Below are 18667 nucleotides of genomic sequence, written 5' to 3'. Positions count from 1 at the left end.
GAGTCTCGGCGTGCTAGTCCAAAGCAACGAGAAAAGCAACGACGATCGCGGACCGGGCGAGCCAACTGTTCCTCCTCAGGCGTGCCCTCTTTTTGAACCCCAAAATCGAGAGAGAGCTGAAGCCGGTGGAGGCGAGGAGGTGTGGACAGTAATATGGATTGAGATTGAATCGAATGAGGATGCTGACAGGCTTGCAGCAAGCTGACTGGCCTGGCTGGGAGAAAGATATTCATCCAGGGAATGATCCACGATCCTCACTTTGCATGGATCGAGCCTTGTTGCATTGGGGGAGTAGGGGGAGCGCGGGTTTACTCCCTGTGCCTCTCTTCTCTTTGTTCAGGGGAAACCACGTGCCTGCCCCTCCATGACCGATGGAGAAACTGTTCTTCCAGTTCCGATATAACCTTCTTATTAAGACCGCCGCTGATTGGTCCGTATAAAGTACCGAATAGGGCCCACGGCTTTACAACGGCGATAATGACTTCATACCTCGGTCTACTCGGCCACGGCTCAGGAAATCCCCCCATGAGCCCCCGTCATCCCCCCATTGTCCACATCTTGAGCGAGATCGGTAACAGCTCCGCGTTATGAGAATTCGATACTCGCGATACATTTTGTGAAGCTGGTCAAATACTGCTAGTAGAACACCGACTACCACTCACCGCGAGATATCGCCGAATCTGGATTTCTAAGCTGTACGACTGGTCTGGGGAAGGAGGAATCCTCTATAAAATATCTCCAGTGGCTTTGTGCTTGCTTGACATTTGAAGACTAGTGCTTGGAGATCCAGTGCCGCGACGGTCCTCCACAAAATGCCGAAATCAATCTCCATATCAAAGGTCGACGGCAAGCCCGGACAGGTCTACTACCCGCTTTCACTGGATGAAGTCCCAAAGCCTTCGCCAAAGGGTAAAGAAGTCCTCATCAAGATCCACGCCGCCGCCTTGAACCACCGCGATCTTTTCATCCGTCAACACTTGTATCCGGGCACAGCGTTCGGCATTCCTCTCCTGGCCGATGGGTGCGGCACAGTTGTGGCCATTGGTAGTGAAGCCAATCCGAGCTGGAAAGGCAAGCGAGTTGTCGTGAATCCCGGGACCGGCTGGAAGGACAGCCTTGATGGACCAGAGGACAAGGGCGGATACAAGATTCTAGGAGGAACAAAGACGAATGCAAATGGCACCCTTCAAGAGTACATGTGCATTGACGAAGGAGAACTCGAAGAGGCGCCTGAGCACCTCTCCTCAGTTGAAGCGGCCGCCTTTATCCTCACCGGTCTTACTGCATGGCGAGCAGTGATGGTCAAGTGCGGCGAAAAGAATCTCAAGCCGGGCAAGAACATCTTGATTACAGGGATTGGTGGTGGAGTGGCGTTGATGGCCCTGGAGTATGCCAAAGCGGCCGGCGCCAATGTCTGGGTCACCAGTGGCAGCGAAGAAAAGATCAGGAAGGCGGTCGCTCTGGGAGCAAAGGGTGGAATCAACTACAAGGAACAAGGCTGGGACAAGAAATTACAGGCCATGTTGCCGGCAGAGAACAAGCAGTTGGACGCAATTGTCGACGGTGCTGGTGGGGATGTCGTCTCCGTCGGGGCCAGGCTGCTCAAGGTATGATGGGTCCCAATTCTCTTCTTCGTTGCATGCTAACATCTTCTGTAGCCAGGTGGTGTGATCGCGGTCTACGGCATGACAATAGGACCGAAGATGCCCTTCCTCATGCAAGCCGTCTTGAAGAACATTGAGGTCAAGGGATCGACTATGGGGTCCCGAAAGGAATTCAAAGACATGGTGGACTTCATCAAAACCAAGACGGTCAGGCCAGTGGTGTCGCGCGTCGTCCAAGGCTTTGATCTGGACGCCCTCAACGGCTTATTCGACGAAATGAAGAAAGGCAGCCAATTCGGCAAATTGGTGGTCGAAATCTCCAAAGAAGGCGCTGAGAGCAAACTGTGAGTATTATTAGCAGTCGATTCAGAAACCAAAATTAGCCTTGAATCCACAGATAGATGCCAGATGTTGATTTGTCTCCTCCAACCTTCGCTGTGCCTTGCCGTTGCTAGACGAATCACCGGGGATTGGTGTTTCGATTTGTATGGATGGGCTCGTGTTTATCGCACCTGTGCATTCCTATTTTTATAATTCATGCAGCAATCCTTGCGCAAGCGACCTTATTGAAGCCCGACTATTGTTTGTCGTGCCGAAGAAAGGGGAATCGAGCTGGTTGGTTCCGAGGGGCCAGGGACGAACAATGTCTTTGGTTCACAGGACGATAGGCAACATGCATGTCCTGCAGGTCCCGTGCGACCTGCGGCATCGATCCAAAGATGAGGCCTAGGACACAGGCGATCCGGTCAAGTGGTTTGATGCTACTTTTCTGGTAAGCCACTGATCTTCCACGTCATAGGGAGAGGCGGTCAAGACGACGGAGGACGAAGTAGGGAGCACAAGAAAAGGTACAACCGTCCTGTTGGGGACACGGAATTCGTCATCTGGCCCGGTTACAGACCTCTGTGCTGCAATTAGGTACTGCTTGGCGCAACGAGTGGTGTAGAGATGGCCAGCAAGTTTGCTGTGCCTGCTTTCCAATTGTCCTGAAATGCCACAAACAGAACCTGCAGCATTCGACAACGCCGATGCCCGATAGTCATGGCAGCACCAACGTCAAGAGCAGATCACCCATGGCAGTCGATTCATCGAGGTCGAACTGACTTTGAAACAGGTGACCTGCCCGAAGATCACTGAACCGCCTGGGCGATCAGATCGGCGGTCTCTGTGCCTGAAAACGTCGCAACGGGCGTCTGCCCATCCCTTTGGTCCTGGCCCAGGGGTCCAGAGAGTCTGGATGTTTGTGATGCAAAATAGCAAACTGCGCGGTGCGGTGATGGGCGAGCCCTTTGGTCGAGTGGCACATATCATTCCAGCGGGCCGCATCTGGACAAGGCTCGGTCCCTGGTTTTGGCTTGCTGTGCACCCGCAGGCCCAGGCGGAGCCACATCCCGCACCTTGTATCATGATAGGCCAGTGCAAAGACATTTAATTCGCTCGCATCAACACGGCCACTTTGCCCATCACCAGTCCTGGCAAAAAAGCTCACTCTGTGACGGTGCCTCTGCAAGGGGAAAGGGACCCTGTTTAAGCGAGCCAGCCAGGAGATGGTGACAAAAATAGAAATGGGAGATCCTATGCCATCCCGAGAATGCTAGACGCTAATGGAAAATTCACAGCCTCACAAAATATTTTCTCGCATTCGCTGTTTGGATGGGCGCGTCCTCCACGATCACGCGCCTCTGCTATGGTGGATCGCTCTGGATAACTGGTTGGTCAGCGGTGCAACCAACAGTGTTGAGATGTCAATCAATCGCCAAGGTCACGTAAATGTCAGCCCATGCGAGGTTGAGCGGCGCGATATCATGGAGGATGCAGAACAGAGCCGCGGAGACCAGCGGAAATGGAGATGGCGAAACAGATCCAGTGCTTCGTAGAGAGACTGGTCAACCTGTTCAGGCCTCTTGTAGGATGGATCCACGACGCGATTGACAATCTCAACGGCGCTCACTAACACAACGTGACAAGGAAGTGGGGACCGGGCCTCTTTGGATGCCCACGATGGAGTAGGAACATTCTCCCATACAAGTAGCTCTGCAAGCAGGTGGTGGAGTCTCGATCCGGCATGGACCGGAAGTAGGATGAGCAAGTGTCAGAAAGTTGGTACGGTACGAGCAGTAGTAGTAAGGCTGGCGGAGCAAACAGTAGCAGCATGAGATGTCCCTAGCGCTGTCGAGTGTCTCCCAGCCCAAGTTTTTCAGGCCTCAACTACTCGTACCAGTAAAGCATTGTGACCCAGTCATGTAACGGGCACATCTTTCGCTGTTGTACCGGGTTTAGACCGCGCCGCATCCGCCCCCTGGCTGCTGCACGAGGGTTTGGCGGGCTTGGAGGACGACGCCGGCGATGAACGGCCGAAGTTCCCCAGACTCAAGCCAGTATCATAGTGAACACTGGCTTGTGGGCTTGCTGGTCATGGTGGCCACGGAGTTGCACGACCATGAATAACGTTCTTTCCAACCTCGCTTAAGCTGCAGTCGAGGGTCGGGAAAAAGGGATAGTCCAGCTGAAGTGCCGTGGCCGTGCAACCAGGATATGCAGTACCTCCATTTGCAAGCATCGTTGGGGTCCTTCTCCTCAACGATCCAGGATTCGCTTGGTGGGAGGGGGGCCAGATGTGAGGTCTTGCATGAGCTGGGACGACTCCCTCTAGAGCGATTAGCCGGCAAGAACCGGCAGAATGGAAGACCACACAGACAAAAGAGCAGTAGTAGTCTCAAGGATAAATTGTTCGGGGGAGGTGGATGTGCAGCGCGTGGTGGATTGTGGCAGTGTCGTCTGGAGTGGCGAACCCTTTGAGGCACGATGACCAAGAACAAGACAATCACCGAGGATCAATTCTTGCAACCCCAAACAAACAACGCGAAGAGGGAATGGTACCCGTCCTGCGTAGCATGGACGTGATCGGGACGGAGGACCTACACATCCAGATGTGTTGCCGCAACGTGAAACGCTGGACAGATATCCCATTGCAGAAGCGATATCGACAAAGGCCACAGCCAATAGCCCAAGGTCGCTTCGTAACGTTGAAGAGGACGAGGTGCCTCCGCAAACGGCCAATGCTGCGACGGGCGAGCCGGATGAGAGCGTGTCGCTGGGGGCAAAAGGGCCAGCAGAGGCGAGTAGAGGCCAGCCTGCGAAGAGAGGACTAGAACTCGTCGGTTGGGCGGTTGGTGGTCTATCTTTAGAAGACGGGGGGGCCACCAGCGCCAGCTAGCAGGGGGCAAGTCATGCGGAGATGTGGGCTTCAGGGGCAGGGATAGGCATGCAAGGGCTGGCTAAGGGCTGCTAAGAGCCTGCGAGTCGTCGGTACGGCACAGGGACTCATTAGGGGGAGCAGGCTCGAGGCTAGGGCTAGGGGAACAAGGGCCCTTAGGGAGACCAGCGCACCAGTGGTATCAAAGTGTCCCCTCTCTAGCTCTCCCGGGTTTAGGCTGGGCGATAGGGACGTGATAGGACGGGCGGGTTGGGCAGGGTGGGCAAAGGGTGACCTCATCCCTCGCCCTCTGCTGCAGGCTTCAGGGAGCGATTCTCCATTTCTGTGCCCTTCTGTGCCCCTCTCTTTCCTGCTTCGGCTTCTTCTTACCCATCCGTTGCGGCTGTGCAAGCCTCACATCCACCCTCCGGCAAGGCTTGTTCTTTGGCTGCCACGCTTTTTTCGCTCACGACTTTTCCCTCCCTTGGCCTTTCAGGGTGGTTGATCCTCTGGGGGGGCCCATGGTGGATCTCCCTTTTGGCCCGGTTGGTTGTTTCCTTTCCATCATGATCCCTGACTCCAGCTTGTCATCGCATCGGCTCGTACGCACACAACACGTATCAATACACAATGGGCAGAGGGAGCAAAAGGAAAAAAGAACCAAAGAGGCGGATGGATGTCCACTATGCCGCCAGCTGCCGGCCACACACAGCTCACAAACGCACGGGAATCTCTCTGCCTGCTGCGCACCTGCACGTCGCAACCAACCAACCAGCCCTAGCCGCCTCTGCTTTCCTCACTGTTTTCTCATTGTGTTGGACAAGTTCGGTTTGGTAACAAGAGAAGGGAGAAAAGAGCTAGCTGTTTCGACTATCTCGTACAGACTGTAGGAGCTGAAAGTCAATTGACTGTGGCCGTGGCCGTGGCCGTAGCCGTGGTCGTGGCCGTGACCTGGATGGCCCGCGCTGGTGACGACAACGTGACGGCCTCTTCAACCCACAACTTGCAACTCCCTTTGTCAGAGAAAAGGGATGTTCAGATCAAGGGTAGGAGCCTTTGTTGGTGAGAAGAGATGGGCAGACGCTACTCAGCACATCACTCCACGCTTCATGGCTCTTGTACGAGTCAGGAATTGATGGCTGTACCGTCCTCGTCCTGTCTGCTGCTCGCTGCTCGCCGCAGCTCAGCGATCCGTGATCGAAACCTTGGGTCGTGTCAGCCACTCACCATTTGCCCTTCCGGCTGGACTCCGCTTTTGGTGCTAATCCTGGCCTTTCCGCTCTTCTCTTTCCTTTTCCCTCGTCCCCTCGCATCCCTCGACAAAGGACGAGTGGCAGCAGGAGAAAGTCGTGCCGTCGTGTCCATCCTCCAATGCTCCATCCACCCTCACCCTCACCTGGCACGCCCTGGGCTCCATATCCACCTTGCTAACTTGTCCATCACTCCCCCCCCGGTAAGCCCCTCTGCCCACCACCTCCACCACCAACTCCCTGCATCGGTTTTTTCCACACTGACCTCTTGCGCTTCTCCATCAGCCCACTAGTCGCTCACTGCCACCGAACCTGCCTCAACTCGCGCACAGAAACCTCTCCCGTTCACTCGCCGAGCACTTCTGCGTGACCTGATTGATCCGTCTTTTTGCCATCCTCGCCTTTCGCGGCTTTTCACTGCCTCTTACCTGTTGGGCCTGTCTCCTGCTGAGTCGAGGCCGATATAGCCTTTTGATTCCCCCCTCCTGGTCCTCGGCTCCTCTTCTTCCATTTCCGCTCCACTTGCTTCATCATCCCTTCATCCCTCACCACCTTCGCTCAACCCAAGTTTTCTGGCTCTGTTCGCAGACCATACTTTCGTTTACTTCGACTTGAACACTCACACTCGCTTTTCACGACTTCGAATATCCCCGTCGTTGGACATCAATCGCTCACGTCCTTCGCTTTTCGAATTGGTTCGCTGAAAAGCCTCGCCCCCTCAAAAAAGACCGTTTCCCAAATCCTTCGAATCCACCTCCCTCAATTTTGCAGCAGGGGAAAAACCACCTTCGCTTGATCGTGGAACAAGAGATCTGTCGATATTTACTCAACTTTTGTCTCGCATCCGATTTATTGTTGGTACATTCGTGGCGTCTCTTGTGCGTTTTCACTGCACGAAAAAGGTTGGAAACCCCGTGGGCAACTTCACCATCCCACGACCCTTTCGCTGCGCAACCACCCGTCTGGTGACGACTCACCCGGGAAAACTCGACGGATAGACCCGTCCAAAAGAGTACAAAGGGAAGACCACTTTCCAGGTTCCTTGCCTCTGGTTCAAGTTGAAATCCAGCCTTCTGGGTAAGTGTACCGTTTGTTCGTCAAAAATCATTCGTTACCAATCTTCGGATCCCTTTGGGAACGTCAAATATGACGAGACCCACGACAACTCCTTGCTTGCACATCGTGTCCTTGCCTGGGTGTTAAAAATTGTCTTTTTCATTTTTCTCTCCCTGGATTCCTGGATGTCTCACTGACGCTCTCCAACAACAGGTTACTTCTTGCTGGTGGTAAAAAGGGTACGCTCTTCCAGTCGACCCACCCTTGGAAATCCTTCCAGATATTTGCCACAACTCGTCTCGATCTACCCTGACAAAGAGGTGAGAATCCCTAGCATAGGGAGATCCTGGTAACTGGATTTCCATCTGGTCTGGCGATAGTTCGGCTGATCAGTGTTGATAGTTCGTTCCAACCGGTTGGAATTCTTTGTTCTCAAGATTAAATCTGCCTCACCTTCCCGACATCCAAACCTCTTCGGGAACGAGGAGCTCTCGGTCTCATCACAAATCGCCCAAGCTGGCAACATCGGCCTAGATCGCATCTCATTTTCGTCGGCCCTCTCAGCCAGCCGTCGGCTCCTACGCTCCAGGAGTCCCAAGTCAGCTTCTCAAATTCTTCGCCCATCTTCGAATGTCCCCCTGGAGAACGTCGATATTGACCTCCCAGACATTCGAATCTCGATAGCATTTTGCAATCGTCACTCGCTTTGATCCGAGGCATCATTTAGCCTCCCACCACACTCGTTTAGCACACAGTCGCTCGCTTAGTGATTTTTTGTTTTCAAGAAATTTGCCAAAATACCGTCAACCTGGCGTCCATAACTTTCAACCACTTTCAGGTGAGTCCAATCTTGCGCCCCCCCTGCCCTTGTCTTAGCCTCCACAGCCAAGGTGTTGGGACCCTTCTCTCGGAGTGATTCAAATACTGACATGTTCTCAGTCTTTCCCAGACTTCCGCACTCCATTCATAGTCGACGACTCGTACGATCCCGCAGTTTTTGCTGGAGAGCACTTTGCAAGTCAGTTCCAGGACGGCCTCGAGGCCAAACCTGGCCAGCTCTTCTCCATGTCTGGCTATGATGGACCGGGTCAAACAGGGCTCATGAGTACGTTCTCCTTTTGTAGAAGAGCATGTATTTGTGACTGACGCGTCTGACAACAGAGTTTCAATCTCCTGTCATCGACAATCAGGTCTACTACGGCAGTTTTCCTCCTACTCCGTACGATCATCATCCTCTTCTCCAACCTGGAAACCCCCAGGAAGCCGACTTCCAGTATCTGGCTGGAAGCGGATATTCCTCCGAGAAGAGCTTTGTGCATGGCAGTGCCCCTTCCGTGGAGTCTAGAGAGCGGAAAGATAGAGATCTGAGGGTGGCCAACGCGCATCACCAGCGCATCCCCTCATCTCACAGTGTTCAAACTCTCCCCCGGAAACGCAAGGCTTCGACTGAGTCCGAGTACGACCTCCCAGCTCAGAAGAAAGCAGTCCTCGCTCAAGTCCACGTCCAGGACCCCAATGGCGACTACTACGACCTTAGCGGTCAAACATCCCCTTATTCCCCTTTCGTGCCGACCCCAACCGGAAGCACTGGCCTTCCTACGTGCGTTAGCCATGGCGCGTCACCTCGACCTTCTGGTCACCACTATTCAACTTCAACTGCGTCTCAGGTCTCATTGGCTGCTCCGTCGCCACATACGCCTGCCTTCAGCCCCTCCTTCACCACCGTCAAGAGCGAACAGAGCCCGGCAGCGCCCATGACGCCCATTCCCCGTCCTACAACAAGCTCTCCTTTGAAATCGTCAGTCCCCAAGCTGGTTCGCACGTCCACTATGCAACAGTCGCCAACAGCCCCTTGCTCGACGATTGCCATCGGACAGACTCAGACCTTCAACCCATATACCTTGTCAACCCTCAAGGCCAATCTTAAACTCAAGGGTGATCTGGACAGCATGAAAGAAGACTGGACTGCCGAGGAGAAGGAAGCTCGCCGACGCCTGGTGGTGTTCGAAAGAGACCAATCCGGCAGCACTATTACGGCGAACTTCAAGGGTGTCGCTCCCCAGGATCGCCAAGCCAGCAGCATTTGCATCAGCTGCATCTGGTGGAAAGAGAAGAACGAGTACTACGTCACCTCAGTTGACACCATCTATCTTCTCGAAGCCCTGGTTGGAGTCCGCTTCACCGTTGAGGAGAAGAACCGCATCCGCCGCAACCTCGAAGGCTTCCGGCCTCTGACTGTCTCCAAGGCTCGACCGGACAGTGAGGAGTTTTTCAAGGTTATCATGGGCTTCCCTCACCCAAAGCCACGCAACATTGAGAAGGACGTCAAAGTCTTTCCATGGAAGATCCTGGCGACCGCATTGAAGAAGATCATCTCCAAGTACTCTGCAAGTTATTCTTCGACTGCGGCTCCACTTCTTACGCCCGCTTCTTCCATTTACAGCGGGGAAGGTCTGTCCGAATATCAATATCCTTCTTCGCCCCATCCAGAATACATGGCCGCCGCGGGGTATCCGATGAACTCCGAGATGGGATACATGCCCCAAGCTGTCCAGATGCGCGTGCCCAGACCTGTCGTGACTGGACCACCCGAGTTGCAGCTCCAGATGCCTGAGTACGTTCCTGCCTACGACGTCAACGGCCAATATATCTACCAGAACGGAGTTCCAGTCACCCAAGCGACGATGGGTATGCCAGCCCACCCGATGACGGCTCCAGTCACGCGGATGCCTACATGGGAATATGCCAATTTTGTCAACGACAGCCCGGTCACCCTTGCACCACAAAGTGCACCGCCTACGGCCTACCCACGTGGACCTATGGTGGAAGCGGCCGAGTTCATGCCCCATGTGCATTACCAACAACACTAAACGTGGGCCCACAGATCCTTTCAAACATTTCCTTTCTTGACTGTCCTTAGCATTATCCTTTGTGCATGACGCAGGATTTACACCACGCACACTGGGATGACATTTTCCTTTCATGTCTCTGGCGCCTTGGAATATCACGGAAACAATTGGGATGGGGATTTGAATGAGTCATGTATACACAAAACCTCCTTGTACACCAGCACGAGCATGTTTTGCATAGCGATTGACACTTTGCGGAGGTTGGGTCGGGGATGTTGCCTATGCGAACAGACTCGGAGAGTCGGACAGTTATGGCTGTCGACTTTGGTGATAATAACAGAAGGGAGAATGGGAAGGAGGCTTTCAAAGGAGGGTCTGGATGGGTATGGTCCGAGGGTTACGTTCGTGTATATGATTTGATGAAAGCTAGACTTAGTCATGGCAAACGGCCTAACGCAAGCTGCCAATGCGCAGAAAACACATGATTAATTGCTCTTGAACTCGATCTTTGCTCCGCTCCATTCTTTCTCGTCGGATCTGATGTATCGAGTAGGAGGATGTGATTGTTAATAGGGAAAGTGGGAGCTGATTGAGGCAAGTGCGCCGGACACGACTAGGCCCTTTCCGTCACCATAAACATCGCAGGTCGCGCGAAGCCAATTCAGTGCGCAATTGCAACACTTGGAGCGGCGCGCGAGAGGCGTCGTTGCTCTCTGCTGCTGATTGTCTATGAGCCAGAACTTGTATTGCTTTGTTATCTGTTGTCCACGTATCTAGACGCTTTATTGACCTGTCCGAATTCTGGCGCAGCCTCAATCAGCAGAGTACCCGACATATCATTATGGCTTCGGCTGCTGCTATCGACACTCCTCCGCAAGAACCTCATACTCTGGGCGAGGGCCCATCGATGGCATTCTCGAGCTCACCGCATAGGAAGTCACCTCGACGGTCAACTTACTCTGGCAACTCTTCAACGCCGCTGCAAGCACTAGACGCGTACAACGACTCTACAAGCCCTCCACAGCCTTACACATTTACTCCTCGGCAAGTCAAATGCCTACCTAGAGCGTGGGAAAGACGACCGGCAACGCCATTTGTGGCGCGGAACGACGCACAGAAGATATGGAAGCGCGTTCCACTAGGTGCCATCAGGTCCAATATCGGGGAGAACTGGAAGAAGGAAACCAAGAGATTGAACACACGACCGGTCAAGAGATTGAGGATCGCTCATCTCGGCGGAGAAGAGGATAAAGAAAATGTTGACTACATTGCTTCTCGATGGGACGAGGATGGATTGACGACAGCCAGCCCGAAACGAAAATTGTTGGAATGCGGGGGTGTCGCTGACCGCAAAATAGACTTGGAAGATCAAGACACCCCCGATGAGGCCCACGATAGCATCGAGGACGACGAAGACTGCGGGAAACCTGAAAACGGCACAGCTTCACCTATCCTCGGAAGCCATGAAGGGGCTGAGCGTTGGATTGAGGGTGAAGGTGCTGATATTGAAACGGGTACTACAACTGTCTTAGACAGCGACAGTGCTTCCTCAGAGGCAGTGGGTTTGCCTCAACCTCTTTCGCCGATCGTTGGTCCATTGAAGATTTCTCGTGCCTCTTCGCCTTCGCCTACAGCTATGCAATCTTCGATAAATACACCCATGAAGCCCACCGATGGGGACACCGCCTCTTGTGGAGAACGAGAGCAAGACTCACATTCATCTTCAGCAACTGTGTCGAGCGCCCAGGACACTGGAGAATCAGTTAGCACTCCGCTTGATGATGACGACGACACGGCCTTCCTGCACGACTTCCTGTCCCGGGCTCGAGCACGGAAAGCAGCCAAAGAACAAACGCCCCACGAAAGCCCAGCACAACCGAACGAGATGGCGGAGTCAGCGGATTTACAGGAAGAGTCAAAGTTCTCTCACATTGAGGAAGTGACTGATCTTTCGGTACCAATAGCTGATGATGAAGAAACACCAACGAATCTTCCTGCAACCCAAGAGCCGGAAGTCAACGTCTCGCCTCGAAGAAGTTCTCGGCTCATCACCCGACTCCCGAGACTTCAAAAACCCGTCACGAGTCTCCCGAGCAGTATCTCCCTCAAGCGACTCGGCGGTACCGAATTCATTGCTGGCAACCACGAAGCTCAATCTGTTGCCGTGGCCACCCGCACAAACACTAAGAATAATAAAAATGGAGCGGTGCCGGCGAAGGTCAGGTTGATACAATTGAACGCTGAGCTGAAAGCCAGACAGTTCTCGGAAGAGGATGGGGCTGAACAGCAAGACCCAGAGATTGCGTCCAAGAACAAGAATAACAAAGGCAAGGAAGTGACTTGGGCCGAGAAGCTTGCGACCTTCCAGGACGGACAAGTTACGAAGGGCTCGAGTGAGGAAACAGACGAGGAACGAAATCAGGAAGGCAAATCTGATGGCAACTCCGTGTCTGAGGGAGGAGGTGAAGAAGGGGCCGAGAAGCGGCGTTCGCTCCTTCGGCAACAAAATAGAGGTGTCAGAAAGGTGCGCAAGCTCAGGAAATTAAATGTTGGGAGCGTGAATGGGACGCCGGCACCCAAAAAAACCACCAACATTCCGCTGCCCGTTGGATCGACTTCTTCTTTGTCGGCGAAGGTGGTCGGACTGGCAGCGCAAGGGGAGAGTGGTCCCGAAGGGGAGAAGAACATGATCCAGACGAGGACAAGGACTAGGATTTCCAAAGCCGTCTGAGGTTGAAGCCGAAGTTGCGACGTGGTGATTATTTGGCGACTCTTTGCCCAAAGCCTCGCTCGGGCATACGTGGCTTGAAGAGGGTGATGTTGAAATATTAACAATCAAATATGACGATGCGTTCGAAATTACAGATGCGTTGTGGTGTTGGGTCTGGAGAAGAGGTTTTTGATCTATCCCTTGCTGTAGGTGAGCAGGAGTTGGGCAGTGACAAGGACGAAGTCATGCCTTGAAGTGCTGGCTCCGTGCTGTCTGGTGCTGCCCACTGCAGTCTATAGTTCCAGCATCCTTCCAGCATATTTCCAGCAGCCCCTACGCAGCTGCCGCGGCTCTCTTCAATGTGGTCGTGATGGACAGGGGCCCAGCCAGCAGGGCGAAATAGTTCGTCCGATGCCCGTGTGCTCGATTCGTGGTGTATGTAGGGCCGTCGTGTGTGACTGGCTGGAGTTAAGGCCGCAATGTCCAATGTCCATATCTCTCTCGAACCTAGAAACCGACCTATCCAACGCCAGCCTCGGTGCTAGACTTGTTGTACTGCACACGAGTCGATGTAGTAAGCCTCCGCACTCCATCCCCCAGTACTGGAGATACTGCCTAGGTCCAAGTAGGTACTGGATGAGTAAGTTGTTGCATCCCTAGTCCCGCTGGTTAATGGTCCTAGCTCCCCTCCCCCCGATCGGCGCCAGCGCTAAACCGCATCCATCGGAAAGGGTATAGATCCGTGCTCTAACGAACATCTCGCGGCTGTGCTGCAAGTTGTTAACATCGTTAGTGAGCGACGAGTGCGGGAGTCGTCGGTGGTCTTATACTCGGAGAGATTCTCGATTTTCTCCCCCGGGCACGCACGTCGTCGGAGTTAGGAGCGAAGAGGCGCGGTGTTTGCGTGGATTTACCACGCTGCGCGCACGGCGTGCATTGGAATCGGGTCTTTGCATTTGTGTTGGTGTTTGGTGAGTAGCGTTGTAGGCGTGTAAGTGTGCAAGTTTAGGGCGCCCGGATCTTCGATTTCGGGGATTTTGATGCTGATGGTTGGTCAGGGTTGAGGGATGGCTGTTCATGTTCATCCAATCCAGCAGGTCGTCTCTCAGGCCTTCACATCCACGGGTTCATACGTCCTATCAGAGACGGATCCTATCAGAGACGGAGTCGGGGTAATTCAATGGAGTGACACTTTTCGACCAAGTAACTAAATCATGGGCGGAGTGGTGGTGGTGGTGGTGGTGGTGGTGGTGGTGGTGGTGGTGACGACATGCAGAAGCGGAGGGGTGAGATTGAGAGAGCACGGTCGAAAGAGAGGTATATATTAAGACTCTCGTCTCGTCCGCTATCTCTCCATCAGAAGGGAGGGATAATCACAACATCCTACTCCCCGTATAACCATACAGCCAGCCAGCCAGCCGTATACAGGCAACAACAACAACCATGTCGTCCATCCCGCCCACACACCGCGCCCTGCGCCAGGATGTCTACGCCCAGCCCCCGACCGTGCAGCAGATCCCCACCCCACAGGTAACACCCGGCTCTGCGGTGCTGCGTGTGCTCCAGGCCTCGGTGATCAGCTACACCAAGGACATCTACAACGGGGTGCGCCAGTACCCGTACCCGACGCCGCTGACGCTGGGGCAGACGGCGCTGGCGCGCGTGGCGGCGCTGGGGCCGGACGCGACGACCCTGCGCGTCGGAGACCTGTGCCTGCTCGACGTGACGATCCGGGGCCGCGACGACATCGACCGCGCCGCCGGGGCCACGTTCCTCAGCGCCATCGCCCACGGCCACACGCCCGCCGCGGCCCGGCTGTTCCGCGACGCCTGGCGCGACGGCACCTACGCCGAGTACGTGCGCTGGCCGCTGGAGAACTGCTTCGTCCTCGACGAGGACCGGCTCCTCACCCGGCTCGGCTACCGGCTGGGGGATCTGATGTTCATCCCCAAGATGCTGGTCGCCTACGGCGGGCTGGGCCCCCTGTGCGTGGACCTGAAGCCCGGCGAGACCGTCGTCGTCAGCCCCGCGACCGGCGGGTTCGGGTCTGCGGCCGTGCACCTGTGTCTCGAGCTGGGCGCCGGGCGGGTGATCTGCATGGGCCGCAACCAGGAGATATTGGCCGATCTGAAAACAGCGATCGCGCCGGAGAAGAGGGGCAGGATCGAGACCGTCCCGCTCACGGGCGATTGGGAGGAGGACTCGCAGGCGCTGAAGGGCCTGGGCGGCGTCATCGACGTCTTCTTCGACATCTCCCCGCCGGCGGCGGCAGAGTCCCGGCACCTCAAGGCCGGGGTCATCGCCTTGAGAAACGGCGGCCGCATGTGTCTCATGGGCGGAGGCACCCACGACGTCGTCCTGCCGCACGGCATGTTGATGCGCAAGGACATCACCCTCAAGGGCAAGTGGATGTACGAGCCCGTGGACGTGAAGCGGCTGATCGCCCTCGTCGAGACGAGCGTGGTCAAGCTGCACCGAGAGGCCGACGCCGTCAATCCGCTGGGGGCGCGAGTCGTGGCCACGTTCAAGTTGGAGGAGTGGGAGCAGGCCTTCGACGTGGCTGAGAAGCAGGGGAGAAGCGGCGGTATTGTCGTGATGGAGCCATGATGGCCACAGAGTGGATGGGGAGATTGACGGTGCAAGCATTATACTGCAGCTTGTACACCGGTCGAGTCGCTTGAGATTCAGGGGATGGAAAAGGGCAGGTTTCTGACGGGACGGGCTCTCAACTCTGTGAGCACGGTAGTCCAACGTAGCCAACGCGTCAACTCCGTTCATGCTCTTGAGATCGCCTTTTGCATCTCCCAATCTCCTTGTTCCACCAGACGCGGTATTCCTCCACCCACGCGTCGAGAAAGAAGAATCGCTTGAGGCTTTTGACCGTCTCCTTCCACCTCCTCGCTGCGGGGTGTCGCCGAATTAGCTCTTCAAAGACTTCGGCGCGTTCATCTTCGGTCAGGCCGATCCGCTCCGAGCTCTTCTCGACCACAAGGATGGCCACCCCCCAAGTAACATAGTCGGGCTTCGCGCCTTCCAGCGACATGAAGGACGTCGCCGTCTCCTTGATCCGGCGCCGCATGTTGTCCAGAAACTGTCCGTAAAACTTCTGGCTCTCGTTCCGGTCCGGCTGCTCCCTCAGCACGAAGAGCCAGCAAAAGATACAGACACTCCGTTCGAGAGGGGAGAGGTTCGTTCGCGTGATGAAGGTCAGAAGGTCGACGGACACGTTGTAGATTTCCTCGGTCGTGGCGCGCTTGGTCAGGGGCGTCTCTTGGGCCATGTGGGCGAGGCGACAGAGCAGTTCGATGATCTGCGTGGAGATTCTGCCGTCGAGTGCAATGTCGCTGATGCCACGTGGCAGGGTCGCAATCTCCGTGCACAGCTGTGGCGAGAATGGATGCTTTGGGTAGGTGAGTTCGGATTCTGGCTGGACTGCCAGTGGCGAGGACTCTTGCAGGCGTTGCTCTGCAAACGAACATAACGCATGTGTACTGGGGAAAAGTGTCATCAGCATCCTCGCCTCTCGTTACAGAGCAGTACAAACATACCCCGCCAGGTTGTATTTCGTCTGGCGATCAAATTTGCCGTGCTCGAGTCCGCCACGGAGCGAAACGAGCGTCTGAAGGCCTTTGAGGTGAGTTGCTGCATGGTCATCGTGACCGGCGAAGAACTGGAATCTGGTTAGCTCCAGTCTCTCCACCCTGCAAAAGAGGAGATTCAACGAACGTCTGCAGCTATCAAACATATCACGGTGTGGATGGTTGTGTCCGAGGTCGATATCTCCTTGTCCTGGGAAAGCGTCCGATGGAGTTTCCCAAGGACGCTGGAACGGAGATGTGCAAAGTGTACACCGCCTGGCACGAGCGCGTTGGCACCCGCAGGGTGAGAATATCTTGCCATGGAAAGGATGAGGGCCTCGAAGAGCATGTCTGATTGTAGGGCCAGGGGGAAAAGCGTGCCAGTGAGCCAGTTTCTTCCCGACTCGTCCGAGTATAGCGATGCATTCATGGTAGCGTAATCCTGGAGGACTGATTGATGGGTAGCCGTTAGCTTTGGGCAGGAAAAAAGATTGAAGGATCTCGTCCCGGTAGCAATGCATACCCCGGATCCAGGGCACTTACAGAAATCGGCCGCCCACTCAACCTGTCCGGATTGAGGAATGGGGAACGATGCGAATGGATCTCTGCGATGGCCACCGAGGCCATACTGGAGCGACAGCTTCGGCAGACGCCGTCTTTTCAGTAACGCGTAAATGATCTCCTCGGTAACGTGAGGGTCGCGAATGTCGGCGACATGCTTCGCCTGTGCCAGCAACTCTGGCTCGACCTTGGCGGGAGTCGACGTTCGAATGGGATGGCGCGCCTGCCACTGTAGAGGCGGGCGTGACGGTCGTTGCGTCGAGGATTTGACCTTGTTGACCCTCCGACCTCGGTTGACGTAGGCGTTGATCTGCGAGCGCTTGCGGGCATCGCGCATGTCATCCAGGTCGTTGTAGGTGATGAACATGGCGGGCCAGCCTTACTTCGACCTCTCAGCCTGCCTTTGTGTGAGCTTCAGACATTCTGCCCCCAAGGCAGCCCTATATGCGGAGCCACGGATGAGAAGGTGAGATCTGGTCAGCATGACGGAAAGGGGGATGGGACGTCCAAGTGAGATGGTCGCCCCCCTACTCGGTATTTCTCCGACGTTGGCGGGCCTTGAATGACTTAGCGAGGCTAGGCGCCTCGTGTGAATCCACTGTCCCAATCCGGCTGTCTACAAGTGGGGCATATATTATTAATAACCCCAGCGTGGAGTATCTATTTGGGACTTTTGTTATTTTCAATCTCCGCCATACCATTCCTCAACTGCTTCTGTGAAATGGAACACAATCCTGGAATTCATTCGAGCTGGGTCATGACGAACGGCGTATATGCACCAGTAACACTAATATCCTTCTCGGGGTCATATCGCTCGAGGGTGTCTAGAGGTCCATATTTCTCACAGAGGTACAGCATCTCATTGTATGCTCTGTGAATGTTGTTTAGTGGCATTTCATTAGGCTAGGAGGGTTGACTCACATCTGCCTTGATATACTCCCTGGATGTCCAGCCGAGTCGGTCAAGTAGGGGTGGATGCTATATAGCCGATTGCGGTCGTCCCACTCCTCCACGGGTTCCGAGGGGGGAATATGTTGTTGATATAGTCGCATGTATGTCGGAGAATTGAAGTGAAACGCCCAGGAACATCTCCATGTGCCAAACTCCATCTCATTGTGGGCGTAGGTGCATCCGGGATCGAAGACAATTGTATTGCCCGTCTCCTTGTCTATACCGACATTTTGTTCCCACAAGTCGCCATGCACCAATGCCGGCGTAATATCACGGCCATCTGACTGCAACGCACCCAATAGTCGTGGTATCACAACTTCGATAAGTTGCTGGCAAGCAGCGTCGTATTCCGGCCAAGGTCCGTTTGTCTCATTGTCGTACTTGATGGCATCTTTCAGTTGATGGGTGAATGACTTAGCCCAGCTTGTTTCCCAGGTCACAGTGCGTTCCATAATGCCGATAACTGTTGGGACAGGAAATCCAAACATGCCATTTGGAGACGTGCCTTTTCGATGGAGTTCTGCTATGCGAGCCGTGAAGTCAAAGGGTTCCGGAGCGGCAGAGAGATCCATGTCGTGGAAGTCTCCAAGCAAGAAAAACACGGGTGATCCATCAACATAGTACTCGCCCCATCCAGCTGGTTTGGGCACCAATCCCGTCACCACAGCATTGATGGCAGATGCAGAATGATATTCACCTTCAGCCAGGACCCGAGCACCTTTCCCCATGGCGCACTGTTCGACACCAATCAGTTCTGAGGAGACATCACACAACCGGAGAGTGACTGACTTTCAAGAAATATCTCTTGGGATTTCCATTAGGTAGAATGGCCGAGACTTTTGCCGTCTTCGTCCAAGCCGAGATACCAGAAGTCTCTGCGGACACCACTTTGGTTCCTGGAGGCATGACTAG

The 18667-nt window shown here is 54.7% G+C and overlaps 4 protein-coding genes across 4 annotated transcripts; 3 read left to right on the top strand and 1 right to left on the bottom strand.

The window, feature by feature from the left end:
• The first annotated feature begins 504 nt into the window (after positions 1–504).
• Positions 505–2030, top strand: PV07_10608 (uncharacterized protein). The gene is made up of 2 exons (XM_016397955.1): positions 505–1607; positions 1659–2030. The coding sequence occupies exons 1-2, from the start codon at positions 813–815 to the stop codon at positions 1950–1952; spliced, it is 1089 nt and encodes a 362-aa protein (XP_016245146.1). The 5' UTR covers positions 505–812; the 3' UTR covers positions 1953–2030.
• Positions 2031–6120: 4090 nt separating this feature from the next.
• Positions 6121–10455, top strand: PV07_10607 (uncharacterized protein). The gene is made up of 6 exons (XM_016397954.1): positions 6121–6253; positions 6336–7127; positions 7320–7426; positions 7509–7944; positions 8046–8211; positions 8268–10455. The coding sequence occupies exons 5-6, from the start codon at positions 8172–8174 to the stop codon at positions 9974–9976; spliced, it is 1749 nt and encodes a 582-aa protein (XP_016245145.1). The 5' UTR covers positions 6121–6253; positions 6336–7127; positions 7320–7426; positions 7509–7944; positions 8046–8171; the 3' UTR covers positions 9977–10455.
• Positions 10456–10635: 180 nt separating this feature from the next.
• On the top strand, positions 10636–12926 carry PV07_10606 (uncharacterized protein). Its single transcript, XM_016397953.1, has one exon. It carries the CDS (start codon positions 10797–10799, stop codon positions 12684–12686), a length of 1890 nt encoding a protein of 629 aa, XP_016245144.1. The 5' UTR covers positions 10636–10796; the 3' UTR covers positions 12687–12926.
• Positions 12927–15074: 2148 nt separating this feature from the next.
• PV07_10605 (uncharacterized protein) lies at positions 15075–17287 on the bottom strand. Its single transcript, XM_016397952.1, has 4 exons — positions 16787–17287; positions 16392–16693; positions 16214–16335; positions 15075–16156 (listed from the first exon to the last, which is right to left on the bottom strand). The coding sequence occupies exons 1-4, from the start codon at positions 17169–17171 to the stop codon at positions 15430–15432; spliced, it is 1536 nt and encodes a 511-aa protein (XP_016245143.1). The 5' UTR covers positions 17172–17287; the 3' UTR covers positions 15075–15429.
• Between the last annotated feature and the right edge of the window lie 1380 nt (positions 17288–18667).

This window comes from Cladophialophora immunda (assembly GCF_000835495.1).
Source record: "Cladophialophora immunda strain CBS 83496 unplaced genomic scaffold supercont1.6, whole genome shotgun sequence".
NCBI classification, from domain to species: domain Eukaryota; kingdom Fungi; phylum Ascomycota; class Eurotiomycetes; order Chaetothyriales; family Herpotrichiellaceae; genus Cladophialophora; species Cladophialophora immunda.
Note: the sequence above shows the minus strand (reverse complement) of the source record. Positions and strands in the feature narration are given on the sequence as shown.